At 41.5% G+C, this 27,971-nt stretch overlaps 1 protein-coding gene across 1 annotated transcript; it reads left to right on the top strand.

The window, feature by feature from the left end:
* Positions 1 to 767: 767 nt before the first annotated feature.
* On the top strand, positions 768 to 27,971 carry LOC111158827 (tektin 3). The gene is made up of 7 exons (XM_022521108.1): positions 768 to 1,346; positions 3,851 to 3,934; positions 9,442 to 9,512; positions 13,564 to 13,707; positions 16,469 to 16,691; positions 19,548 to 19,702; positions 27,649 to 27,971. Exons 1-7 carry the CDS (start codon positions 768 to 770, stop codon positions 27,863 to 27,865), a joined length of 1,473 nt encoding a protein of 490 aa, XP_022376816.1. The 3' UTR covers positions 27,866 to 27,971.

The raw sequence follows: 27,971 nt of genomic DNA on the forward strand, positions 1-27,971 counted from the left end.
GTTTAAAAAGCTCATATTTATTGAACATGTATTTTGAGCCCAGAACTATGATAAGCATTCCAAATATGTAGCATTATCTTATTTAGCCCTCCTAACTGCCCTAAAGTGTCTATACTGGAGGTGCCTAGAGGTGGCAAGTTGCCAAGAGAAGGGAGCCAAGTATTTGCCTTGAGGTATGTTTGCATACCAAGCACACTGTTGTTATACCAGTTTGGTGCTCATTTAGGATGACTTGGTAGGGGAAATGCTGCCAAGTAACACCTTGCTATTACTACCTCTCATAATAATCCAGAGAAGTAAGTACTACTATTATTCCCAATTTAGAGATGAGAAAATTGAGGCACAAATAGGTTAACTAATTTGCCCAATGCCTCACAGCTAGTAAATAGCAGAGGCAAGATTTGTATCCCTGTTAAAATGCATACTTGAGGCTCTTAATTTAGATTTGTTACAAGATAATAATAACTTGAATTTAAGTAATGATTTTTAAAAAATTCAGAAATTCAAGTGGCCAATTTAAAAAAAATGTAATTTTTAGTATATTCTGGAAACAGAGATGGGAAAAAATATTTTTGGAACATATTATCACTGGTAAAGGTGGATATCAAATTAGAACAAATTCCTAATATGTTAGGGAGTACTGCTACTAAAAGTCAAATGTGGCTTTCATTTGTACATTTTTACCAAAGATTAATTTATGTGACTGTTTGTTTTTATACACTCCCCCCCCCCCAACAGGAGAGATTTACAAATAGTGTTTGAGCATCATGGAGCCTTTAGGTTCTACATTAACGGCAACTTATGCCCACCCTAGACCAACACCAACCAACTTTCTACCAGCCATCAGTACTATGGCATCAAGCTATAGGGACCGCTTCCCCCACTACAATTTAACCCATACCTTGAGCCTTCCTTGGAGACCAAGCACATACTACAAAGTAGCCTCCAACTTGCCGACCTTGGGTCCGTACTGCACCAGATCTCAGAAGGTGTGCGAGAGTGCCATGCTTCCCTTTGTTTCCAATAGAACCACTCTCTTCACAAGGTATACTCCTGATGATTGGTACAGGTCCAACTTGACCAACTATCTAGAATCCAACACTTCCCGACATAATTCAGAGAGACTAAGGGTAGATACATCTCGCCTGATTCAAGACAAATATCAGCAAACAAGAAAAACTCAAGCAGACTCCACCCAGAATTTGGGAGAACGAGTCAATGACATAGGATTTTGGAAATCTGAAATCACTCATGAGTTGGATGCAATGATTGGAGAGACAAATGAACTCACTGATGTTAAGAAAAAATTGGAGAGGGCTTTGATGGAGACAGAAGCCCCTCTTCAGGTAAATATAAGACCTTATGATAAAAGACACTGGATATTTATATGATTATAATCCACTGGCTGAATTACTGTGGTTATTATCCGTCGAATTATGTTTCACTTCACCTATAGAAGCCAACATCCTATCAGTATATCTGTAACTACTTCCAGGAGTTGGTAAAACCATGACGAGCTTTATACATCCTACAGAACAACCATTTAAGTAGAATGAATTCTGAGTGCAAAGCAAAAAAGGTTAAACAGAGAGACACCCTTATAGTGAGAATGGCATCTTTCCATTTATTTAAAAGGCTGCTTGGGCATTGCTGTCCCTGGATTATTGTATATAATATTTGAGGGGAAAAAAGTGCTAGTCTTTTAATCTTTTAATCTGTGTCATGAAATGCCTCCTGTGTATATGTTATGATATCTTTTTAGAGCACAGTGAAATGATCAAGGAGACCACTTTAGGAGGTGGGGTGAGTTTGATTGAATAGAGTAATGGGCCTGAGGTTAAGCCAGATGTTGCAGTCGTGGAGGTAGCATGTTAGTTTGTTGCTGGCCTCTGGCCACCTCTCATCCCACTGAGTGTGTGATGCCTGGGGGGAGCTCCAACACCACTCTACCCACCACCATAAAAAGAAGACATTCTGTAGTTGAAGATACACAAATTACAGAAATTATTTCAGAAGGTATCTATATATTGATGAGGCAAACACCATTTTTCTTCATGTTTGTATGATATTTTCCATGTGATAAGCATTTGCAGTAGGTCTTCATTATGACATCTGTAGCAGAAGAGTTTAGAGAATTAAGCAGCTAGAAGTCTAGCGGGTTGAAGAGTTTGTTGGAGACCCTGCACATTGTTACTTCTTATTGTGCACACCCACCTCTTCCCCCCACAAAACACAATCACACGCAAGTACACACAACCACCAGAAATTCCAAGAAAGGACTTCTCAAATGATGTCCTTTTAAATTAACTCATCATGAGATGTTTTTCAGGATCAGAAACCCTTCCATACTTTCTTCATGCTCTGGCTTATATTGAGGAATCCTGGGCTGATCTGCACCCCACCTTACCCAGCCCACTTTAGAGTATCCTTAAAATGATAGCCACTTACCTTCTGAATTTTGGGGGGACATCATGTTTCTTCCTTTCATTATTCCTTTCAGTGAGACGGGTCTAATTTGTATTTTTTTCTGCAATTTTTGTCCAAATATTCTTCTGTGTTCAAATATTTACTATCAGCACAGTGTAGGAAGGTCCTGATTAAAATTTGAATTAGTCACATAAACAGATATATCTCAAGAGGGAAAATAAAGGTGATCAACTAATATGAGAAAAAAAGTGTTAAAATTCCCTAATAAAAATGAGAAATCAAGGAAATATCCATCTTTGGCCTAACATATTTGCAACGGTGGAAACTGATGACATCTAGAGTGGCCAAAGTGAAGAAGATGGATGCCTTTCTATGTTACTGGTAAGATGAGTAGAATCCTACTAGACCTTGGGTAAGTAGGAATTTGCAAAAAGCAGTTTAGGAATATACATGAAAATAATCAGAGTTCCCGTCAACCTATTAATTCATTTTCTTGTAAATGTGAATTTTTACTATTAAAAAATATACATTCATTCAAAGCTTTTGTTCAATAATATGATGTCCAGATTACAGTGTATGTACTATTACATTTTAGGCTGAAAACATTAACATTATCTGGTCACTCCAAGTCATGAAATAGTCTTTGAAAAAAGTATTTTAACTTTTGCATCATGTTCTTTCATAATCTATTGTTAGCCATCCAAGCTGTTTTCCACTTGAGTCATTAGCATATTTTGTCTCAGGGAATATTTTACGACTGGAGCCTACCATTTAATGTCAATCCTAAAAAACATAATATAAAATTGTAAAGGACATTATAACCTCTGTTTTGTTATAAACAACAAACAAAACAGTGATAGGACTATGGTTAAATCATTTTCTACTTTTCTATGTTTTTTTCTTTTTAATGGATAAAGCACATTATTTTTGTAATTAGGAAAATAATAAATGGTACTTAAAAGTAATCACTTGGATTTTTGGCTACACTAATATTTCGGCTTCTTTAAGGATAATAATTTGTTTCTTCCTCACTCTTCTCAGTAGAAAATGTTTGAAAATAATATCCTGGAGACCGTGTTTCAGGATATTATTTCTGTAGCAGAAATTAATGCTAAGTAATTTTCTCAGAAGTTAATTTGTAGGAATTAAGTCGATGCCAAATGCCTGATTTTGTCACCTTTCCAAATTAGATTTTTTTCCCAAACCACTTTGAAGGGTGAACTCTACCTCTTAACTAGCAATTAGGATTTACTTAGTTGTTTTGGTGGATCTCATGCTGGATTTTGGACAAAATGGCTTGAAAAGTTGGTAAGTTGGTATTGGGACTATCTATTGACTTGTTTTAGGAACAGATCCTTAGCACTGCTCATCACTGATTTTAGTTACTTTGTATTAGTGCTTTCCATTATTTGTGTATCTGTAGGTAGCCCGAGAATGTCTATTTCATCGAGAGAAGAGAATGGGGATCGATCTAGTTCACGATGAAGTAGAAACTGAATTGTTGACGGTAAGTACGGTCAACAACAAGAAATGTAGTTGCAAACATATGCTTAATGTATAGAAACAAACAAACGAAATTTGTGTTAGATGAAGCCATTTATAAGTAAGAAGTTTCAGTATAGTATCAATATGTTTATATTCATACAATATAGTATCAAATGTTTATAGCATTTAGAAAAGATTTTTTTGGGTTATAAAAGTAATAGATGTTCATTGAGAGAATTCAAAAGATACAGACTAGGATGACGAAAGATAAAAATCACCTGAATTTCAGTTGGACAGAAATCACTGTTAACTTTGGAGAATTTCAGTTTATTCAGAGAATTTCAGAGAATTTCTTTTTATTAATCATACTTACACACCACCCAACGTAAAGACACACAAATATGTCTTCAAGATTAGAATTATACTGTATACATAATTTGAGTGGTGCTTTTTTTGATGGGTAAATGCTCAATGAGGTTTATTCTTAAATACAGTTGTAGGGAAGACAGCCCCATTCCTTTTTAAACATTTTTTTTAAAGATTTATTTATTTATTTATTTATTTGACAGACAGAGGCCACAAGTAGGCAGAGAGGCAGGCAGAGACAGAGAGAGAGGGAAGCAGGGTTCCTGCTGAGCAGAGAGCCCGATGTGGGGCTCGATCCCAGGACCCCGGGATCATGACCTGAGCTGAAGGCAGAGGCTTTAACCCACTGAGCCACCCAGGCGCCCCCCCATTCCTTTTTAAAGAATTAATTTTTTTAGAGCAGTTTTAGAATCACAACAAAATTGAGGGTAAGGCATAGAGATTTGCCATATAGCCCCTACTATATGGGAACATATAGCCTCCCCCATGACCAACACCCCCCATCATTGATGAATCTACATTGGTACGTCATTGTCATCAAATCTGGAATGGGGATTAGGTATTGGTATTAAAAATATTCCCCAGATAATTTTAGTGAACAACTGGAGTTCAGAACCACTATAAAATATTGTTGGTAGGAATTAATGAAGACATCAATGAAAGGACAAATCATGTGTGTATATTTGAAGGCTTACATAGTGTTATGGTAGCAGTACTTCTCAACATGGACCATATATCCAACAGAATCCTTGTCAAACTCCCAGCTGACTTCTTTGTAAAAATTGACAAGCTGATCCTGAAATTGGTGTGGAAATTCAAGGGATTCAGAATAGCCAAAATAATACTGAAAAAGAAGAAATTCAGAGGACCCACACTTCTTTATTTAAAAACTTACTACAAAGCTACAATACATGAGACAGTAGTACTGGCAATAAAGATAGGCATATAGATCGATGGAATAGAATTTGAGAATCCAGAAATAAACCCTCCCTTTTACAATCAATTCGTCTTCAACAAGGGTGCCGAGATGAGTCAATGGGAAAGAAATGCTTTCATGAACAAACGGTGATGGGACAGTTGCATGTCTGTGTGCAAGAGATTGAAGTTGGACTTCGACATCCCACCCTATCTAAAAAATTGAATAAAAGTGGATCAAGGATTTAAATGTAAGAGCTACAATTGTAAGACTCTTAGAAGAAAACATAGGCATAAATACTGGTGACACTGGAGTCGGCAATCATTTCTTAAATCTGACACCAAAACACACAACGTAAGAAAAAAGAGATCAATTGATCATCATCAAAAGGACAAACTTTGATGCTTTAAAGAACGTCATCAACAAAGTGAAAAGACAGTCCATAGAATAGAAGGAAAATCTCAAATTATATATCTGATAAGGTTATCTATAATATATAAATAACTCTAAAAATTAAAGATAAAAAACCCCAAATAACCCAACAAAAACTAGGCAAAGGATCTGAACAGACAGTTCTCCAAAGTGAATATGCACATGGCTGATAAACACATTAAAAAAATGCTCATCATTAGTTCATCAGGGAGATGCAAATAAAGCCACAATGGAATACTACCTCACACCCCCACCCCTACCCAGGATGTCTATACTCAGAAACACAATAATAACAGGTGTTGGTGAGGATGTGCTGGTGTAGAGGTAAAATGATACACCTGTTTTGGAAAATCGTTAAAGATAGAGTGGCCATATGATTCAGTAGTTCTACTCCTATGTATCTGCCCAAGAGAAAAAAAAAAAAAGGACATGCCTGCACAAGAACTTATACACGAATGTCCATAGCATTATCCATAACAGCCATTTAGAAACAACGCAAATGTCTGTCAGCTGCTGAGTGATACATAAAATGTGGTATAGCCATACAATAGAATGTTATTTAACCATAAAAAGATGCTAAAACATTCTACTACATGGATGATCCTTGAAAATTTATGCTAAGTGAAGAAGTCAGCCACAAAGGACTGCACATTGCAGGATTCCATGTCCATGAAATGTCTGTATTAGGGAAGTCTATAGAGACTGAGAGTAGATTCGTGGTAGCCTAGGAGAATCAGGCTCCAGAGATTGGGAACTGGTTAACAGTGTAGGGGTATGTTGTTTCTTTGGGGTGTAATGAGGATGTTCTACCATTGGTTCTGGTGATGGTTTTATATACTAAAAAACCATTGAATTGTACAGTCAAATACATGAGCTCTATCATATATGAATTATATCTTAATAAATCTATTTTTTAAACAACCACCACCACCACTGCTTTAGAGGTTTAATATTTTTCTAGACCAGTAGCAGAGGTTACTTTATCTCAAAATAACTAAATCTACAGTTAAAGTAATAGTTTGTTAACTGAAAGGTACCTTGATCATTGCCAATTAATTCAAGTAATGAGTGTATCCTTAGCTTACTCAAAGTAGTGATATTAGCATATCTTTTTATTTAAACAATACTGGTCTAATTTTTTGGAATAACTAAATAAACATTGGCAAAGAAAGGAAGTAGCCTTAAAAGGCCTATTGTTGAAGAAGGTGGCCGCATTGAAATATTTTCTCATGAATTCTGTTGGCTTTCACATTCAATCAGTGATATTGCACCAAATTCTCACAGAATGGCTTCTCTTGGGGAATTGATCAGGGTACCCTCTTTTTTGGTCCTCCTAGACCAGGCTAACTCCTTGAACTTTTTTTTTTTTTAAAGATTTTTTATTTATTTATTTGACAGACAGAGATCACAAGCAGGCAGAGAGGCAGGCAGAGAGAGAGGAGGAAGCAGGTTCCCTGCTGAGCAGAGAGCCCGATGCGGGGCTCGATCCCAGGACCCTGAGATCATGACCTGAGCTGAAGGCAGTGGCTTAACCCACTGAGCCACCCAGGCGCCCCCTCCTTGAACTTTTTAAAGCCAAATGAATCTTGCATACAGATTAATAGATAGATTATTGTTGGAGACAATTCCAAAGGTCTTTGGTTGTAGGCATTCCCTATTTCCATGAACCCTTCTGCCCCTAACCATCTGACATTTATTCCATGGCATCATTTAAATTCAAATATAGTAATCATTGATCAATATTTTTAATCAATATTTTTTATAGCAAGAGTTTCATTAAATGCATTTCCCCCCCCCCCCCTACTAGTCCCAGAAATTCCCACTACATGCATTGTGTATGTGTAGTATAAAAGCTCACTAGGATTTTGGGTGTTAAGTAGTATTTTCCAAGCAGTATTCCACTCATCCTTTGGCAACACCTTAGTGAACTAGGTACACACACACACCCCCAAGCCGTAGAGAAAGACGAAGACTGAACAACACTAAAAGACTGATTGCACAGCTCACTATGAAAATGTGCAAAAAACCTTTGCTACCTGTAAGGGCAGGTGGAACCTTGATGACAACACGAGGTGGGAATGTGGTTTTTCACTTCATTAATTCAGAGGATCAAAGAATGAGTCAGTAGAGTTATCACTGAAATGAATTCCAGGCATATTTAATATTTTTATGTGAAGCAATAAAAGAATAAGAAGACTATATAGTTGAGCAGTAATTGATATTGGAGTGGAGAAGACCTTTATAATCAAATTAGCAAAAGTGGAGGTCAAAAGGGGATACTTAATAAATTTGACAGCATAGAGATTTTGGCTGTCTAAATATCAAACTCATGATGCAAAAATATAAAGGCAAGGTAGAAACTGGTTAAAAATGTACATATATTTTTATATTGTATATATTTATATCTACATTGATGACATCCATGATGGAAAAGATTGAATTTTAAATATAAGAATCCTTATAAAGTAGTAAGAAAAAAAACAACAGAAAAAGTGAAGAAGCAGGTAATTCACAAAAGAAGAAAGTCAAATGAGGAGCCAATACACAGTTAAAATATTAACCTGCAAATTTCAGGAGGTTTGTTGTTTGGGGGAGGGGTTCTATCACACTGGCAAAAATGGAGAGGATTTGGTAGTGATCGCTTAGTAGGTGAGGAGAGGAAGTGTACTCTCATTTATTGTTGTAAATGGGTACAACTTCTCTGAAGGACATTTGGCCGTATTTGTCAAAACCTTGGAAAAAAAACCATGCCTTTGGGTGGCATCTAAACATTTACTGAGGTGGTTCATCATGGTGTGTTTTAATGTCATGGGAAAATGTTCAGGTTTAAAATGAAAAGGTGGGGGCCCCTGGTTAAACGTCCCACTCTTGATCTCAGCTCCGGTCATGATCTCAGGGTTGGGAGATCGAGCCTGGATGGGCTTGCACTCAGCAGGGAGTCTGCTTGAGGTTCTCTTTCTCCCTTTCCTTCGGCCCCTGCCCCTGCACTCTTTAAATAAATAAATAAATAAAATCTTAAATAAAAATAAACAAGATGAAAAGGCAGGCCACAAAACCGTATGCATAGTGTGATCGCTCTGTGTTTGAAAAGTGAAAACAGTGACCATGTGCTCTTTCTAAACATCAGAGGGAAGTGAAGAGTGTTTACTTAAAACGTCTCTGACACAACACATGCTATGTAATAGTATATATCCTGGAGGCATCAGAATGCCCCGTGTGTGGTCGAGTAGAGGGGTACACAGCGGGGTTTGTGAGGGTAGGAGCTGAGCTGTCAGGCACAGGCAACAGAGGGAGGGCTGGCCTCCCAGTGTGGAAGTCAAGTTTCCATTTGGACCAAAGAGCTGGGTCTGTTGATATATGCATTGCCAGAGGGAAGTCCCTTTTTGGCTGCCCCCTTTCCTCCCCAGGGAAACTTTGTCTTGGAAGAATCGTTATTATAAAAAAAGCTTGCATCAAGTTCAGCCTTGCACATCACCAGAATTTATTTATTACCTTATTGTTATACTGTTTTTGTTAAGGGTCAGAGATCAAAACAAATCCTACAGTTTTACTCCTGTCCCAACTTGTTCCATAATATAATTTTCTTATAGCCCTAGAAAGGGGTGAACCTCAGTCTAATGTTTAGATTGCAGGACCATGAGGGTATAGAGGTAAGTAAGTGGGTGTAAAAATTGTTTTATTGTCTTACTTGACGTTTTTTTCCAGAAAGAGTTTTCCTTTGCTGATGTTTTGTTACATTGTTGGCTTTGGATGTTATACCTAATGATGAAAACATTAATGTGTGTGTGTGTGTGTTTTTTTTTTCAATCGAGTAGGAGGTTGATATTATTCTGTGTTGTCAAGAAAGGATGAAGCTGCATTTGGATAAGGCCATTGCTCAACTTGCGTAAGACCTTTCAATGTTTATACAATTTAAAATCTGTCTCAAAATTGTGTTTTTGTGCCTCCCACTCAAATTTCTCTTAGCTTCCTAGGTAAGGATTTCTTATATATAGATACACATACACACTCACACACACACACGTGCACATACACATTTTTATTTGGAGGTTAAGATGAGTACTTGGAGTGCTTGCTTTAACTTTTTAGCTAGAGAAGTAGTTTTGAGGGGTGCCTGGGTGGCTCAGTCGGTTAAGCATCAGACTCTTGGTTTCAGCTCAGGTCGCAATCTCAGTGTCGTAAGATCGAGCCCCAACGGGGGCTTCGTGCTCAGCATGGAGTCTGCTTGTGATTCCCTTGCCTTCTGCCTCGCCCCCGAATTGCGTGTGCACACATGTGTGCACACACTCTTTCTCAAATCAATCAGTAAATAAAATCTTAAAAAATAATTTTGAGCTGCTACAGAATTTCTGCCCTAACTTGCAGTATGGCTAAGATTAATTTCTTTTCTTTTTTTTTTAAGATTTTAATTTGAGAGCAAGAGTGAGAGGAGAGAGAGAGTGAGCATGCATGGGGGGAAGGAGTAGAGGGAGTGGGGAGAAACATACTCCCTGCTGAGCAAGGAGCCCAACACAGGACTCCATCCCAAGACCCTGGGATCATGACCCGAGCTGAAGGCAGATGCTTAACTGAATGAACCACCCAGGTGCCCTGGCTAAGATTTCTTTTAAACTCAAAAGACTTTCATTCTTTGAGGAGAGATTGACTTGTGTATATTCAGTCCAATAGCTGGAAAAGTAATGGGTTGTGGCTCACTTTTACGATTATTTCCATAACTCCTTAAAGACTCAGCCTTCTCTGATTTCCTAGGGACCCTGGTACCTGCTCCCTGGTGCTTTAGTTACACCAGTGCAGTACTGTAACTCTTCACCCATCCTACTCTCTCCCAAAATACAGATCCTTCTTTCCTTGGCAATAGTAGATAGTAGGCACTTAATATTTGTGATGGGGATTGGGGCGGGGAAGAATAATAATCAAAGGAAGGTCTTAGGCAATGATAACAGCTGTCAGCATCGAAAACACATTGGTCGAACCTCTTTCCCAACATGACTGGAAAGGTGAATGTTCATCTGGTTATGGCCATGGGAAGCAGCATCAAAATGTCACCGGAAGGAAAGCTCATACTGACACTGTCAAGGATAAGTTGTGAGAGAGACCCTGAAAGGAATAAATGTTACAGAGGTATCAGTTCTGCTTGCTTTGCCCACTGTGCCCATTGGATTGATGCTCTGCAGGTTGGTGAGGTTTAGCTGGCTGGGACCTCTCCCTCACTGTGATTGGAAGGGCTCTTTACTCTAGAAATGTTGAGGATAGGTAGAAGATTAGATAAGGATGACCGACTACACATGGTTTGGTTAACTACGATTTACCTGAGCTATAAATACAAGGCAGTGTTGTTCTGGCATTACTTTTTGGCTTCTGCTCCCTAGAAATCACAGAACCACAGTTAAGCGTGGTTCACAGAATGGTGTCTGTTCTATTTTCTTTGGGTCCAGTTCCCAATCTTATTTTCTTGTGTAACTTAAAATCTGCAACTCATCCTCCACGTTCTTCACTCTTCTTGCCCAGATTGTTCCATTGTGGAACAGCCACATCCTCATATCAGTCTCTGCTACAAACTGCCTCATTTTCTGCCCTATTTAGGTCTTTGCAGAAAGTTCTCACTCCACGTATGCACTTGTGTGGAACCTTTGTTGGTGAGCCTTTAAAGACCTGGGTTTTCATTTAATACATAGTCGATAAAATGCCTACCTCATTTCCTGGGGTGGTTTCTCCAGAATTTATGGGATCCTTAACATGGTCATTGAGCTTGGTCCAATGAAGGTGATGGGAGGAGGTTGTTCAATGCTATTTGCTTTGGAACACACAACGAAGGCCTCAGTTTGGACCACAGCTGAAAATAGAATGTCATTAGGCACCAACATGGTAGCCAAGATTTTTCCCATTTTGGGCTCTAAGACAGGCAGGTGGGGTACTGCCTCAAGCACCTTCTTTAAGGAAGTTCTGAGGTTAGGTCAGAGGACGTCTTGTGTCAGCCCAAGAGAGGAAGGGTAGGGGGCATCTTGGTCCTAGACCAGAAGTGAGAAAGGCCTTTAATCCCAGAGTTTCAACACAATAACCTGAGTTGGGAGACTGAACACAGAATGGCAAGGGGAGGCAGCTTTCTCATCTTTCATCTCTTGCATGTGTTTTAGAATTCACAAAAATTGTTTTTCAAGATTCACAAAACACAGGCTACTGGCATGCTGCTGCCCTCATTTCTATTTCACACAAAAAGATGAGCTCTGATAGGGCAAGTACTTACCTAAATGTATGAGCTAAGCTAAGGGGAAGCTGCAGCTAGAATTAATCTATTCAATTCAACGTAGGCTTTACCAAGTGGCTCCTGTATGCCAAGACCATTTTGGGTGCCAGGAACACTGAAATGATGATCATCTGGTTGTCCTGATTTTTCAAATACTATCTATATGCTAATGATCCCCCAGTTTTTATTTCCATCCCAGACCTGTCTCCCAAATTCCAGCAACCTCCTTGGTATCTGCACTTGGATGTTTAATGAATGTTCAAGCTCAGTGTGTTGGCTGCACTTCTGTCTTCTCCCCGGCCTACTTGCTCACCTCTGTTGATGGAATTCTGTTATTTCAATTACTCAGCTTCACCTCTCCTCCACCCTTTCATGTTTAATCTCCTAGAGATGTCTCTTGGCTCTCTTAAAACTTACTGGATCTGAATACTTGCTACCTCCTTCATTGTTACTCTCTCGGTCCAAGCCACTATTATCTCTCACCTGGGTAACTGTACCCATCTGCTAATGGGTCTCCCTGTCCCCTGCAATCTATTCTAAACCCAGCACCAAATGATCTTTTAAAACTGTAAATCAGTGGTCTCTCACTTCACTCGGAGGAAAACTTGACTCCTTCCAATGTCCTCCAATGAGGCCCAGCATGATCTGCTACTTCCTCCTGCAAGTCTTGGCTCAAACATTTCCTCCTTACGGAGTCCTATTCTGACCATCTTATTTAAATCATCACTCACAGTCTTGCTTCCTTTTCTGCTTTGTTTTTGCATTGTTCTGCTAGCCACACGATTTGCTTATTTGTTAGGGGTATTGCCTGTCTCCTCCCTCTAGAATGTAAACTTCTTTAGAGAAGAGATGCTTACTTTGTCCATTGATGCATTGGGGTTGAACAGTGCCCGACAGGTAGTAGATACTCAGTAATTATTTGTTGAATCAACCACCACATGAGGAAAGATATGGGTCACCTGTCACCCATGCCCACCCCATGGGCCTATCTTTTTGGTAGTGAGGTGCCAGGTCTCCTCTCTGTTTGGCAGGGGAGGGAACACCATGCATCTCAGAGCCCCTTCCTTCCCAGGAGAGTGGCTACTGGAGGAGATGAGCCTGGGGGCCCCAATTCCTCATGTCCTTTCAGGCACTCTGTCTCTGGCCCCAGAGCTCAATATTGACACTTGGTTTCTATCTCCTGGAAAACTTCTTAGGCCTCACTTGACCACAAACTGAGGTTAGCTATGGAAGGAAGGAGGCTGGATATAAATGTCTCAGAACTTCTTGGCGGAACTGCACTCAAAGAATGGAGGAATTAGGGTATAGAAGTAGAAAAAGAAGAAGGAAAGAGAGGCACCGATGTGGATAGATCACTTTAAATCAGGGTCCAGCCTGGAACAGTGCTTGTGTTAGGAAGACAGATCTCAGCCTTGGGGCTCCAGATACCTGCCCTCTGTTTATCTACACCTCTTCTCCCTCAAATCCCACCACACACGATGGGAGGGGCAGTGTGGACAGTGTTCTAATTAATCACATGTATGGACATCTCCAGGGAAGGCTCCTTTTAATTAGGAAGCTGGACATTGTGTGAAAAGAGGAGAGACCCAGACAGCAGTAGTAGGTCAGTCCCAGCACAGAAGGGCCAATTACTCTTCCTCATATCAAATTATTTCCTAAACCTGAAGCTCCATTTCCCCACTCTCTGTTACAGAGCTAACAGAGCTTCCCAGCACGAGCTGGAGAAGGACCTGAGTGATAAGCAGGCAGCTTTCAGAATCGATGATAAATGCCACCATCTGCGAAACACATCGGATGGTGTCAGCTACTTTCGCGGTGTGGAGAGGGTTGATGCGACGTAAGTTGGGCTCCAACTACCTCTATGATTTCGATGTCATTTAATTCATTCTCTCTCCCTTCAAAATGACACAGCTTACATGTTAAAATGGAAAATGTGGGAAGATGTGGGGAAGATGAAAGACATACCCTACTTTGGATCAGTCTTCAGTAAGCATGTGTACTCCTCAGCCAGGCCTTGGCACTTGCCTTCTCTATTGTTTTGTAGAAGAATATTTGCTGTTTACACTTATTGTGGGGAGCACTGAGTAATGTACAGAATTGTGGAATCATTGTGTACAAAGTAATAGGACGTTGTAAGTCAAACTTACCCCCAAAATAAATATTTTAAAAAGCTCAAAAAAAAAAAAAAGGGTGAAAATTTGTTGCTTGTATTTCTAACTATGAAGATAACAGCTACTTGAAACAGAAAAGCCTAGAAAACACAAATAAATGTAAAGAAAAGAAGGCGTTGCCAATGGGCTGGATGCCCTGGATTCCATGGGGTAAAAGTTGAAAAACAACTTCATGTTTTATTACCACTGCTTGTTAAACCAGTGGTTTCTTTGCTAGGCCCCTGGATGCAGTCTTGAGTTAATGGTCTTTTTCCAGCCATTCCCTTAAAAAAGTCAACTTGCTTGATTGAGGTGAAATTCACCTACACACTAAAATGCATTTGGTCCAAGCATACATTTTGGTGAGTTTTGACAAATTTCTGTGCCCATGTAACCATGACCAGGGTCAAGATAAAGAATACTTTTGTCACCTCAAAGAGTTCCCTTGTTCTCCTTCCCAAGCTGACCCCCCCTCCCCCTTTTCAAGTGACCCCCACATGGATTCCCTGTTGTGGGGCTGGTCACCCCCAAAGCAGCCCCATCTCTTAGTGCTCCTGTACTAGGAGCAGCATGTGTCAACTTTGATTTTTAGATTCTTCAAGTGTGAATCAGATTCAAACCCTATGTCCTAAGCGGTCTGCTTGAAATGCCCCTTACTTGGGTTGAGGTGAGCAGGAATCATCTTCTTCTCCTTCTGGGGAAGGAGATGTGCTGAAATCAAACCAGACACTCTGAGCACCTTGCCCTCCATCAAGGGCCTTCTCTATTTCCAGCATGAATTTTTAGCCATTCTTCATGGAATGTCAAGGTATGGAGCATGTAGTGTGTTATTTTGGGTCATTGTGGCCTGAGCTAACACCTTTAGTCAACAGTAAGATTCTTCTTCGATATTCCATCATGTCAACAAAGAAATGCCACCTGTAAACCCACCATGCCCAATGTTAACTATTAGTCCTTCCAATATGGTTCCACACACATAGAGATTTTTATTTTTATTTATTTTTATTTTTTAAAGATTTTATTTATTTATTTGACAGAGATCACAAGTAGGCAGAGAGGCAGGCAGAGAGGGAGGAGGAAGCAAGTTCTTTGCTGAGCAGAGAGCCTGACGTGGGGCTTGATCCCAGGACCCTGGGATCATGACCTGAGCTGAAGGAGGAGGCCTTAACCCACTGAGCCACCCAGGTGCCTGAGATTTGTATTTTTAAAGAGTGGCATTACAGACATACTGTTTTTATAGTCTGTGTGGCTTTTCATTTCCTGATATATCAAAAACACTGTGAAAATACTCTACAACACAAGTTTGCATGCTATATGAATTACCTTATTTAAATGTACCATAACCTATCGCTTCTCAGTCTTTTGGCTAAGATCAAGTGAAATGTACCATAATCTACTCAACTTTTTCTTTACTTTTAGACAGTTAGACTGTTTTAAGTTTTTTAATGATAGTCCTAAATATTGCTGAAAATTAATATCCTCATGTATACATTTTGGCTGCATTAATTCCTTATGATAAATTTCTATATTACTTGCTTTGGCAGCTCCATATACTAACATCAGAATGATGCAGAGAAGATGAGCATGGGTCTTGGGCAAGGATGTCACACAAATTCACAAAACACTCCTTATTTTTAGTCCTAGAGATGTAAAGTAGAACTTTGTGACAATAGTTAATGATACCATGTTGTAAATTCGAAAGTTATTAAGAGAGTAGAACTTAACAGTTTTCATCTGAAGAAAAAATAACTAACTCTGTATGGTGATGGATGTTAATGAAATTTATTCTGATAATCAATTCACAATGTAGACACGTATCAAATTATTACATTGTGCACCTACCTGAAATTAATGCAATGTTATATGTCAATCATATTTCAGTAAAAAATTTCCGTAAATGGAATTTCTGGGTTATACACATGTATTAGCGTCTTGGAGTATGTTGTCCTCCAGCATGGTTCTACCAATCCCACATTCCTGCCTGCAGGAGAGAAACCTTTTAAAAATATGCTCACCAGAAAATTATCATTCTCGACAGTCTTTGCTATTCCGATGAAGGGTCCTTAGTATGTTGCTATTTTTGTCAGTACTCCTTTGATTACTCCTGAGTTTGGATATTTTCTCATATGCTTCTCAGGCCAGTAAGACACATTTCTTATGAGCCACAATACCCATATCCTTCACCCATTCTCCCCCACCCTTGCTTCCCTCCCTACCAATTGGGCAGGGGACTTAGTGTGTGCCCAGGATTTACAGAAACTAAGCAGAAATATAAGGAACAATTAAGAAAAGTTTTAAATAAGCTTTCCTCTGATGTTTACATTTTATTCAATAAACTAGGATTCAGTGATAGGGGGTTTCCCCTTTCACAAAATGAATGATCACCTAGAGACTGTCTAGGCTGATTCATCATTGTCACCATTGTATGGTTCTACTTTTTCTTCTCAGGGTCTCAGTGCCCGAGTCCTGGGCCAAATTTACAGATGACAATATTCTCCGTTCCCAAAGTGAACGAGCAGCCTCTGCCAAGCTAAGAGACGACATTCAAAACCTCTTGGTTGTGACTGCCAATGAGATGTGGAATCAGTTCAACAAAGTGAACTTGTCTTTCACCAATCGCATTGCTGAGACCGCAGATGCTAAAAATAAGATTCAGATTCACTTAGCGAAGGTAAATCAAGAGCCGGTGGTACCCCTTAGCTGACCCAGAGAGATAGAGCAGGGGGCTCTGGGACCACAAATCTCTCACCACTCCCAGAGAGACGCCGTAAGATGTATGGCCTCCTGACCATACAGACTAAGAAAAATTAAAAACAGTACAAAGCACACCATTTATTTTAGCCAGGTAGCCAGGTGTCAAAATGAAATTGGAATCCACTGGTTTTTGGAATACAAAGAATGCACTATGCACTGAAAGGTTCCTAGAATTTAATAGAAACAAAAATATTATGATTAAAGTTTAATGAATCACTGTATGTAGCAAGGAAGTGAATTTATTATTAGAACATATGGTAGGAGTGTTTTCTGTTAAATTATTTCAGGCCCTTTCTCTGGAATACAAAACCAAATACAGGAAACTATTAGGTGGTTCAAAGTGTTTCTGATATTGAACTTTTTAAAGTCCTCTAAGCATAAACATTTTACAATGACAATAAAATGAAGGATTTAAGCAGGATTTGAGTGTTTCAAGATAAACAAGGAGCTCTTTCTTTATTGAGCATTGGTCTTAGAGCTTTTATTATTTCTGTGGATTTATGCTACCTATAGGTTTTCACTTCTTATTTTAAGAACCTGACACAGTCGGCCATGTGTGCTGGAAGGCACCATTATTACCCAATTGAGGGAAACCTTATTTTCTCAGACTGCAGCAATTTAAGTTCCCTTCTCATGGTGTCTTCTTTGGGCAGCAAATATTTATTGGGCCAGACAGTGTGCTACCTTCTGTGAAGGGCAGAGAGAAGTATAATATGAAGTTTGGGTCCCAGGAAGCTTATATTCGTGATCTGCATATATAGGAAAAGCACATGAACAATTAATAACAATAGAAAATTACAAATTGCGATTGCCAGATAACAGATGCAGAAAGTGTCGTTGGGGTTTGGAGAAAGAGGGGAACATTCAGGTGGGGTGATATCTTGAACGAAGCCTTGGGAGGTAGCCAGTCAGAGGCTGAGTTGGGATCTGTTGTGTAGCCTGGCAGAGAAGCTTGCGAGGGGAGCCTGGAGCCACACTGTACAGGACATTGGTGGGAAGGTAATCATTGGGCAGTACGAGGCAATTTTGAAGGCCTCTAGAAGGATAACCTGATGGAGTCCCTTTGTTCAACAAATTTTTATTTAATTCTGCATTAGTTCCCTGGGGCTATCCCAACAAAGCACTGCAGACTGGGTGGCATAAACAACAAAATTCATAAAAAACAGAATTCTGGAGGCTAGAATTCCCAAGATCAAGGTGTCAGCAGGGTTGGTCTCTTCTGAGGTCTATCTCCTTGACTTGAGATGGCCATCTTCTCCCGTTGTTGTCACTTGTTCTTCCCTCCATGCATGTCTGTGTCCTAATCTCCCCTTCTTATAAGGACAACAGTCCTTTTGCACTAGGACCTACTCCAATGACCTCATTTTAGCATAATTACCTCTTTCAAAGGCTCCACCTCCAAATGCAATCACATCCTAAGATACTGGGGGTTAGGACTTCAACACAGGAACTTACTTGGGGGTGGGGAAGAAGATAGAATTCAGGCCAGAACTGCTACATTTGAAGTACAGTGCTGGGTGGCTTTGGGGTAAGCACACGGAACAACACACTGGCCTTGCCATCTTGCATCTTAGAGCCAGACGGGACATGAAAGTAGAAAAGACCAGAAAGGTGCAGAAAGAACTCCTCAGATAAAACATTAAATGTAGCAGAAGGAAGCATTATGTCCACTGATGAGAGACAGGGATGGCTTCACGGGACAGGAAATCCTGAGGGCGGCTTTGGTGAAAGGAGCAGTGTAATGATCTTCAACAGGTTGTTGAACGCTTGGGAGGGAGGTCAAAACTTAAGCGACAGATTTCAGGGCTCCTGGATTGCACAAGTGCTGAATCTGTGAGGTTCCATGAGAGCTCTGCAGGGGAGAAAGGACAGAGCAGAGAAGTGGCTCAAGACAGAGCCTTGCTCTGGGAAGTGGTGAGGGGCAGCTATAGGGAGATGCAAGGAATTAGGACAGTGGTTGGCCAGAGAAGACAAACAGGGCAAGGGTTTCAAGGAGAGGGAGACATTGGGGAGGGTTATTGTCAACTTTGAGAGTACAGTTTCACGAGGGCCACTGGGTCTTGGAGTACAGGGGTCACCTCAAGGTGAGCTGGTCAAAGTGGAGGGAGTGAGCAGGACCACTGTGCAATGTACATAGTTGGGCCTGTGAGCCGGGGGTAGGAGGGTACCAAGGTCGCAGAATAAACAAGAGTTGTCCGAGCATGGGTGAGGAGACCAGGGAGGGATCCAGGTTTATGCAGTTTGGGGGACCCTCCTTTAAGAAAAAAGAACATAAAAGGAGGACTCCAAATCTGCCTGTGGTCTTTCCTTGCAAGTGAGACCCTCAGAAACTTGAACTTGATTTGCTTCAAGGCAAGTCCTCCACTAGCAGGAAAACATCTCTGTGACACTTGTAAGAAGATGAAGAGGCAGAACATACCAATGTGAGGAGGGATGCAAGGGCCACTCGAATCTCAGGGCCTCCCCATTTTTCAGAGTTACGCACACATGTGTACTGGTAAATATTTAATAATCGGCGATCTGGGGGTTGTGGGTGGGAAGAAGACTCCAATTTGTTGAATTTGCTCATTTCTGTGGTGTGACTACTCTCCGCCTGGCAGATTTCACCTGGAGTTAGGAAGAGACACACACAGTCAGCTCTCCAGAGATTCCTGGGGACAGGGCTGGGAGGGAGCAAGGCCCTCAGAGAATCCACCTCCCCCCAGGAGAGGGCAAAGCAAGCCTCAGTCCTCAAATTGCAAGAGGCCTCAAGCATTTACTTCTCTTCCTACAGACCCTGCAGGAGATCTTCCAGACTGAAATGACCATAGAATCCATCAAGAAGGCCATCAAGGACAAGTCTGCCTTCCTGAAGGTGGCTCAGACCAGATTGGACGAGCGCACAAGGAGACCCAACATAGAGCTCTGCCGGGACATGGCTCAGCTACGGTGAGACGGCAGTGGGCCCTGGGCAGGAGGGGCAAGCTTGGGGCGCTCCTTGGGGCCACCCACCAGCCCCATGGTGGCTCCATGCTCTTTATGAAGGTCCTTCTTTCTGCTTTCACACCGGTCATATGGAAGAACCCAGTAACAGTCATTGTGTAGGATCCTTCTTCGGAAGTGTTAATAATTATTAATAACGGGCATGGACTTTTGGTTGGGGAGGACAGTTAAGTTCTGGAGATGGATGCTGGTGATAGGCGCACCACACTTCGAAGGTACTTAATGTCACCGAACTGCACACTTAAAAACAGTTGAGGTGGTAAATTTTTTGTGTTATGTACATTTTACCACAATAAAAAAAAAAAAAGGAAATGATATCAATACTAGATACAAAAAAAAGTGATAATGAATGTGAAGCTTCACTCCGGGGGGCCACTCACAATCTGCCCTTCCCTGGGGTCTGGAGTTTCCAGAATGTCTCTTAAAGGCAGCAGCGTGCATTGCTTGCTGTGTGGTTTTCAAGGCCTGGGACTCAGTCTCAGATAAGGGACTCCTGGTACTAGTTCCACAGGCCCCTTTCTATTTGTTCTCACCCATTGGTTCCCATTGGCCTTTTTGGCATTTAGTATCTACTCTCCCCATTAAGACCACCCTCGTGGTTCCCTAGTCACTTCAGTTTGTTCTGTTCTCAGTATAAGTAGAAAAGAACTGGGCTTCATCAAGCACATCCCCCATATACAAGACTGGCAAAACTCTCATGCTGCCATTTATCTACCCAACACTAGGCGTCTTTTCTTATGATGATGATTTAAACTTTTAGGATGGGCTCATCAGGAACCGGGCAAAGTTCTTTTCCCCCTCCTACGTTCTGGCTGCATTTCCAATTTCCCAATACCTACCAGCTTGCCTTTACTTTGTGGAGTTCTCCCTGGCTTTTCTCAGGTCATGAAATGGTCTCTGCAGAATCAAATCAAATTTATAGCAACTGGAGGAACAAAGGGGCCGCACTTGAACTCCAAATTCTTTTCTGGTGCTGTGGGGAGATGCCACTAGTCTCATCTCCTGCCTGGTTCCTTGATGGGACTCTATCATCACAAGGGGTTGATCCTGGGGATTAAATGGCTTTGAGCCCTGCCAAGGAAGCAAGTGTGGATTTCTTGGAGGGTAAGGAAGATGGTTGTGAGGCCAACAATGATGAAGACAAGAAAGACAGTGAAATGGCAAAAGAAGAGTAGGTGATTATGTATGGCTCTCATTCTGGGCTGAGCCCTGTCCTCAGCCCCTTACACTACCTCATTCAGTATCTGCATTTCACAAATAAGGAAGTGGAGGCAGAAGCGGGTTGCATGATGTGGTAGGTAAAGGCACCGTTTGAGCCCTTGCCTGCCTCACTGCAGAGCCCTATTCAACCAATCAGCTTCTGTGTGGGAAGTTTCTGCTTCCCCATCTTTATACACATATGGTCCTTTTATCATCCCCCCCATCGGGCGGCCGATCTCATCCCACTTCCTCAATGCCCTAACGGAGCGAGTCAGCAAAGCAGGTACTGTATCCCCCATCTCTCTCTCATAGAGGATGAAACTGAGGGTCACAGAGGTGATCTTTACAGCAACCCCCCCACCTGTACCCATGCATGTTGTCTGTGTTGCATGCTAAGAAGCATGTTTGAGCATATATGCCAATGGATTAGCTGCCTTTCTCCTGGTAGATCTGCTGTCTGGGCCATAGCCATATGCGTGTGCACCCAGGCTGGCCACACATTTCCCCAAGTGGGTTCCACAGCACTCCTCTTCCTACCCAGTCCGTTCATTGTTTAGGATTACCTCTCCTCCCCTCCAGAGGCCCATCTGCGGTGTCCACGTGCTTCTGAAGATTGTGGCAGTGAGTACCCAGCCATCTGGCCGGTTAGGATTAGATTACGAATTGTGGCTTTCTGCAAATCTTACGAGGGGTAGCTGAGCAAAGCTTCATTCTCTGAAAGTTTCCGAGGAATCCCCAGAAGTAGGGACAGAAATCTATCAATTGTTCAGCCTGGCATCAGACAAGCCCAGGGCTGCTTTTTAAAAGGGTTTTGAGCAGTGGTCTAATTTGACGTTGGAGTTATCAGACAACGAGGCATTGAAGGTTGCTGCACAGAAACTGAATGATTTTTACTTTTCTCCCCCCTTCAGAGCTACACAGAATTTACTTTCCCTTTGCTTCCCATAGAATCCGTACTATGTCCGTTTCCTCTGCTCCTTTATTGACTTTAGCACAAAAGCGTCCTTTTGTTTCCGTAAGGATTTCTCATCCAAGTATCGTTGCCAAAAAGACCACAGACTCAGGGGAGCGAGGACAGAGAAAAACGGCAGTTTTCATTTTGAGACTTTTATTTTCATTTACAGTGTTCCGAACGGGTTCTTTCAAAAGTAACTCTCAACTTTTTTGGCTCTTGGTGACAGACCAGGCCAGGTTCTGCTTTGCTTCAATAATCTTGGTGCATTTAGAAAAACAAAAAAATGACGGTAGCTTTATTTGTGTTTGAATGCAAAATGTTTTTTCAGTTCTGCAATTCCCCCCCAAAATGAGCGGTTTCAGCAGAACGGCTCTCTGTGATCTGCCAAGAACAAGGAAGCCGAGGCAGAGGGGTGGCCTTAAAAGATGGGTGAGAGTGTGTTTCTAAAGGCACAAACGGAGGGAAGTCCAGGACCTCCCAGGCCTATTCACGCAGCAACGGGAGGCAAGGGAACTAGCTGCCTGAATTTTCTGGATCTTGAATTCCCTTTCCAAAAATAAAATAAAATAAAATAAAATAAAATAAAATAAAATTAAATTAAATTAAATTAAAAATAATCATTGATCTTTCAACATCTGTATTGTCAAAAGTTCCCTCCCAGATAAATTTTCCACTAGGCTAGTGTTTGTCAGCTAGGAGTAAGGACTCATAGATCATTGTGCTCTGTTTCCTGTCTCTGGATTTGGGGCTCCTTCTAAAGCCTTCTTACCAGCGCAGGGGAAAGTGAGAGGGGGGCGGGGTGCGGTTATACACCCCCTCCCCCCACCCTCGGTCAACCCTATCCCCCGCACGGTTGCCACAACCTCCCCACTATTTTATACCCTGGGATCTTTCCAAGAGACTTTTCTTTTTAATCCACCTTGAAGGAAGCAACAACAGAAAGGAGCTTTTAGATCGGTTCTCAGATTTTGTGTTTACCCATCCGAGACCAAAGGGAAATTCGGGCACAGTAGGTTTCAGTTCCTTCCATCGCCCCATGGAAAGCCTTTGTATTTTCCTCGCAGTACAGGTTCTAAGATGAAGGGAGATGCGCTATGTGTTGTTGCTTCTGTGAGTCTTTTGTGAGCGCCTTGCCCCTTGGGGGTTGCGTGCAGGTGTCTTGAGCAAGGACCCCTCCAGCAGGTGTATCTCCTGAGGAGGGCACGCCCAGAGGTGGGCTCTGCAGAGCAGTCCATATTATCTAGACCATAATAGTCTGATCGCTGCGTTGTCCAAGCCAGATATGTTGGCCCTGTTGCCCTGTTACGGTGTTGGTCACTAAAGGTCAAAGGGAGCTTAAGTCCCTCCGAACTGTGTTTCCTTTTTGTAAAATATTTACCTCATTCTCCCTGATTTTAAAAGTAGCATCTGTTCATGATAGGAAAAAACAAAGCAAAACAGAACAGGAAAAATAAAAAATAAAACCCATCTTCCATTCGTTGTGCCATGGAGGGATAATGGAGGTTAGCATTTTGTTGTACTTGACACCAGGCATGTTAACAAAATTGTGATCACGCTGCCTTTGTGATTTTCTAACCTCACTTTGCCTTCCTGCCGTCCTTCCCTACCTTCTCCTTCCCTCCCGCCTTTCCTTCCTTCCTTTCTCTCTCTCTTCCTTCCTCAGCCTCTCTATTTCTTTCTTTTTTAAAAATTATTTATTTATTTGAGGAAGAGAGAATGAGACAGCATGGGCGCATGAGCAGGGGAGGGGAGTGGAGGGGAGGACAGGGGAGGAGCAGTGGGACAAGCAGATCCCTGCTGAGCAGGAAGCCCTACTGGGGCTCACTCCCAGGACCCTGAGATCATGAGCTGAGATGAAGTCAGACACTCAGCTGGCTGAGGCACCCAGGCACCCCTATCTTGACGTTTTCAGTCAACATCATATTGTGAGTTTCTTCTCCCACCTCAAGTACAAATTCTCTTTTTTCCAAAGTGTTGCTTGCCTGGTTTCCATCATGTGGCTAGAGCATACATTATCATGGGGTATGAATGCTGTTTCCTCTTGTTTTCTCATACTACGACGCAACACAAGGTAACACTGCGAAGAAATTATTCCTTTATTCTTTGGTGTCAAGCGTTCCACCGTATTTCCCCCTGCAAGTTGTCTTGTTCAGTTTCACAAGATCGAGATGCAGTCTGATGTTAAAATGAATTCAAGGAATTTATAGATCTCTATGGAGTCCAAAATGAGAACCCCCTTCTCTACCCTCTAGTCTCCACTCCACTCAGCCTAAGCTGCGGCTTGTGAATTGGTGCATCTCCTTAAAATTGTGTCTTTAGGGGGCGCCTGGGTGGCTCAGCGGTTAGATTCTCTGCCTTCAGCTCAGGTCATGATCTCGGGGTCCTGGGATCGAGTCCCGCATCGGGCTCTCTGCTCAGCGGGGAGCCTGCCTCCGCCTCCTCTCTCTCTCTCTGACTGCCTCTCTGCCTACTTGTGATCTGTCTGTCAAATAAATAAAAAAAAAAATCTTTAAAAAAAAAATTGTGTCTTTAGGAAGAAGAGAGCACGGAGGGTTTGGGGTAGAAAAATTTCTCTTTGGTGCCACTTTAATATTGCGTGAGAGCCCACTTTGTGCTGGGCACTACACGGGCCTTGTGGTGGGGTTGCCTGATTTTGCAACCAGGGATGTCCAGTAAAATTTGAGTTTCAGGTAAACAGTGAATGATTTTCAATACAGATATATCCCAAATATCCAGAGAGACGGAGAGTAGAATGGTTATTGCCGGGGGCAATGGGGTATTAGTTTTTCATGAGGACTGAGTTTCAGTTTTGCAAGATAAGTTTTGTGGATGGATGGTGGTGGTGATTGCACAACAGTGTGAACGGAGGGAAGGCTGTGGGAACTGTTTGCCCAAAAATGTTTAAGACAGTAAATTCTCTGTTGTCTGTCTTTGATCACAATTAAAAAATACTTATACTAAAACAATTGCACATGGATCTGAAATTCAAATTTAACTGGGCTTCCTGTGTGTTAATCTGGCCTCCTTACACGGTGGGGATTACAATTAGAAATGGTCTTACCCAAGGGGGTCCTGGATGCTGACGCCAACATGCTGGGTCTCTGCTTCTACCCTTTGCTTGCAGGGAGCTGACATGGTAGGGGCAGTAAATGGGACCCAGATCCTTATTATGGCCAGTGAGACTCCTTATTTCCTTCTTAGCTTCCTGGATAACCATGCAAAGCTTATAAACACATGTGGGCCGCGTGCCTGTGGAGACGGCAGGCAGCTCATGGGTCTCTTGGCTCAGTTTCCTTGTCTGCGAAACAAGGAAGCTGGGCCTGATGACCTCTCACATTTATTTTCCAGCTGCAGAGTTCTGTGAAGCCAGACAGTTGCCTGGGTATAATAATGATTTTAACATGACTTGGAAATTTTTCTATAATGGTGAAATCCCTTTCTATCCTTAGGGACCCACATATCTTTATGTGGTCATCGTTGCTATTCTCTTTACATTACTGTATGCTTTATTTTTTTTATTTTTATTTTTTTTAAGTAGGCTCCATGCCCATTGTGGGCCTTGAACTCATGACCCTGAGATTCAGAGTTTCATGCTCTACTGAATGAGCTGGCCAGGAGCCCCTGTATTACTGTATATTTTAATTAATTCCATGCACCTCCAGTCTGTTGATAAATGAATTCCCAAATAAAATAACTTAATAGGGCGCCTGGGCGGCACAGTGGGTTAAGCTGCTGCCTTCGGCTCAGGTCATGATCTCAGGGTCCTGAGATCAAGGCCCGCATCGGGCTCTCTGCTCAGCAGGGAACCTGCTTCCTCCTCTCTGCCTACCTGTGATCTCTCTCTCTCTCTGTCAAAAAAAAAAAAAAAATCTTTAAAAATAACCTTAATATTGAGTCAATTTGATAAATTTGGAGTTGTGTTTTCGGTTGACTGGAGTTAGGTAGGGGAGCAGCGTGGTAATTAAAAGCAGCCGATGGGTAGTTCCATGCAAAACTCTAAATTCCTTATACCTCAGTTTTGTCATCTGTAAAATGGGGATAATCATAATATCTACTTCATGGTGTTATTATGAGGATTAAATTGTCTGATCATGTAAAGTACTGAGGATAGTAAATACGTACATATTTATATATATACTACATGTATAATGTGTATATATATAATAAAGTAGTTAATAAGTGTGTTGCTGTTATTACTATTATTATTGTCTTTTTATATACTGTTTCCTAATTTTTTTCTCAAGTGACAACATAGTTATCTCTCCACAATATATTTGGTCAAATCAGTGGGTAAAGGAGAACCTGCTTAATTGCTCCCTAGGAAGGGAAGGCTTTCTAAATATAAACACAATGGAAGAAATCACAAAGAAAAAGAAAGATTTAGCTTACTGTAAAAAATTGAAATCTTACATATAATAAAAACATAATAACTACATTTAAAAAGGCAAAAAACAAATTAAGGAAAACATTTGCCAGAAGCAAAACAGAGGCCCCCCCCCCAAATCAATATGCCTAATATGGAAAGAGCTCTTTGCAAATGAGTCAGATAAATAGTAATAAATCAGTAGAAAGGAAGCAAAGGAGAGAAGCAGTTCACAGAAGAAATGACGCAAGCAACAAGACCAATAGACACTTAGGAAAGGTTTGCTAATAATCAGAGAAATGAAAATTGAAACCATATTGACTAATATAATTGGAGGAGATGCTATACGTTTTTCCATGAAATGAATTTTTTCTTTTGTCTTCATGAAAAAATGTGCCATTTAAAAAAAAAATCATCACAAGGTAATTAGAACTACAACCCGTTACACCCTCTATGGAGCTGATTTCAAGCCTTATCCTATTCTATTACATTTTCGACAATTACAAATATATTCAGTCTGGGAACTTGAGGCATTGCCTTAGGAGGTTCCTGGGGGATAGGGGCATTAAAATTTCAGGAATGTCCCATTTGATAACCCTTCCCACTGCCATTGTGCTGAACTCTAGCCCCTGAGTAAACTTGGGTGTCCCCTTCTTCCTAACAATGAAAACAGTTTTGATGATAAAAAAATGTAAGGAAATCCAGCAAAACTTTGATTTTTCTGATTTGTACTATTTTTTAAAAAGTCACATTTATAAGTTTTTCCTTTTTATTTTTATTTTTTAATTATTTTAATTTTTTTTAAAAAGATTTTATTTATTTATTTGACAGAGATCCACAAGTATGCAGAGAGGCAGGCAGAGAGAGAGGAGGAAGCAGGCTCCCTACTGAGCAGAAAGCCTGATGCGGGGCTCAATCCCAGGGCCCTGGGATCATGACCTGAGCCAAAAGCAGAGGCTTTAACCCACTGAGCCACCCAGGCGCCCAAGTTTTCCCTTTAAAAAAAATATATATATAATAATTTAAGTGTGTGTGTGTGTGTGTGTGTGTGTGTGTGTGTGTATGACAACTTGGTGGTAAATTTGATGGTGTCCCTAAAATATGCTTAGCTTGCCTTTTGGATTCTGGGCGTTGTTATTGGGAGTGGCGCTGGCCTGATTCTAGAACACCAAGGAAGCCCAAGTATTGCTTCCTCTGCTCATTTGTTCTGACACTGGGATGACCCCTGTGCCGCTGGGGGCTCCCTGTGCACTCAGCCCAGCAGCCACCTTCCGGCAGGAATTCAGTAACCCTGCAGGCCCTTAATTCAGCCCATAACCAGCCTCCAGAGTGTGATTTCCACTAACCTAACCTGGTGCTTCTTTCCTCACGCAGCCTTGTTAACGAGGTGTACGAGGTAGACGACACCATCCAGACCTTGCAGCAGCGTCTGAGGGACGCGGAGGACACCCTGCAGTCGCTGGTCCACACCAAGGCCACCTTGGAGCATGACCTGGCGGTCAAAGCCAACTCCCTCTACATTGACCAGGAAAAATGCATGAGCATGCGCAAGACCTTCCCCAACACCCTCCGGCTGGTGGGCTTCTGTTAGGGGCCCCGCCTGGAGCCGGCAAAGTGGAACCACAGCCCTGTTGCAGTTAATTTAAACAGAGTGCTAATATAGTCACTTATTAAAGGATAGTGTTGATAGAAATGTA

Source organism: Enhydra lutris, unplaced genomic scaffold (genome assembly GCF_002288905.1).
Source record: "Enhydra lutris kenyoni isolate GAN:26980312 unplaced genomic scaffold, ASM228890v2 scaffoldscaffold63, whole genome shotgun sequence".
Taxonomy (NCBI): Eukaryota; Metazoa; Chordata; class Mammalia; order Carnivora; family Mustelidae; genus Enhydra; species Enhydra lutris.

What these genes read in the sequence shown, in the direction of transcription:
- LOC111158827 (XM_022521108.1), top strand. Translation starts at nt 768, where the DNA reads ATGGAGCCTTTAGGTTCTACATTAACGGCAACTTATGCCCACCCTAGA. An exon ending in AGACAGAAGCCCCTCTTCAG is followed by an intron (nt 1,347 to 3,850) that starts GTAAATATAAGA and finishes GTGTATCTGTAG; the next exon opens with GTAGCCCGAGAATGTCTATT. An exon ending in CGGGACATGGCTCAGCTACG is followed by an intron (nt 19,703 to 27,648) that starts GTGAGACGGCAG and finishes TTCCTCACGCAG; the next exon opens with CCTTGTTAACGAGGTGTACG.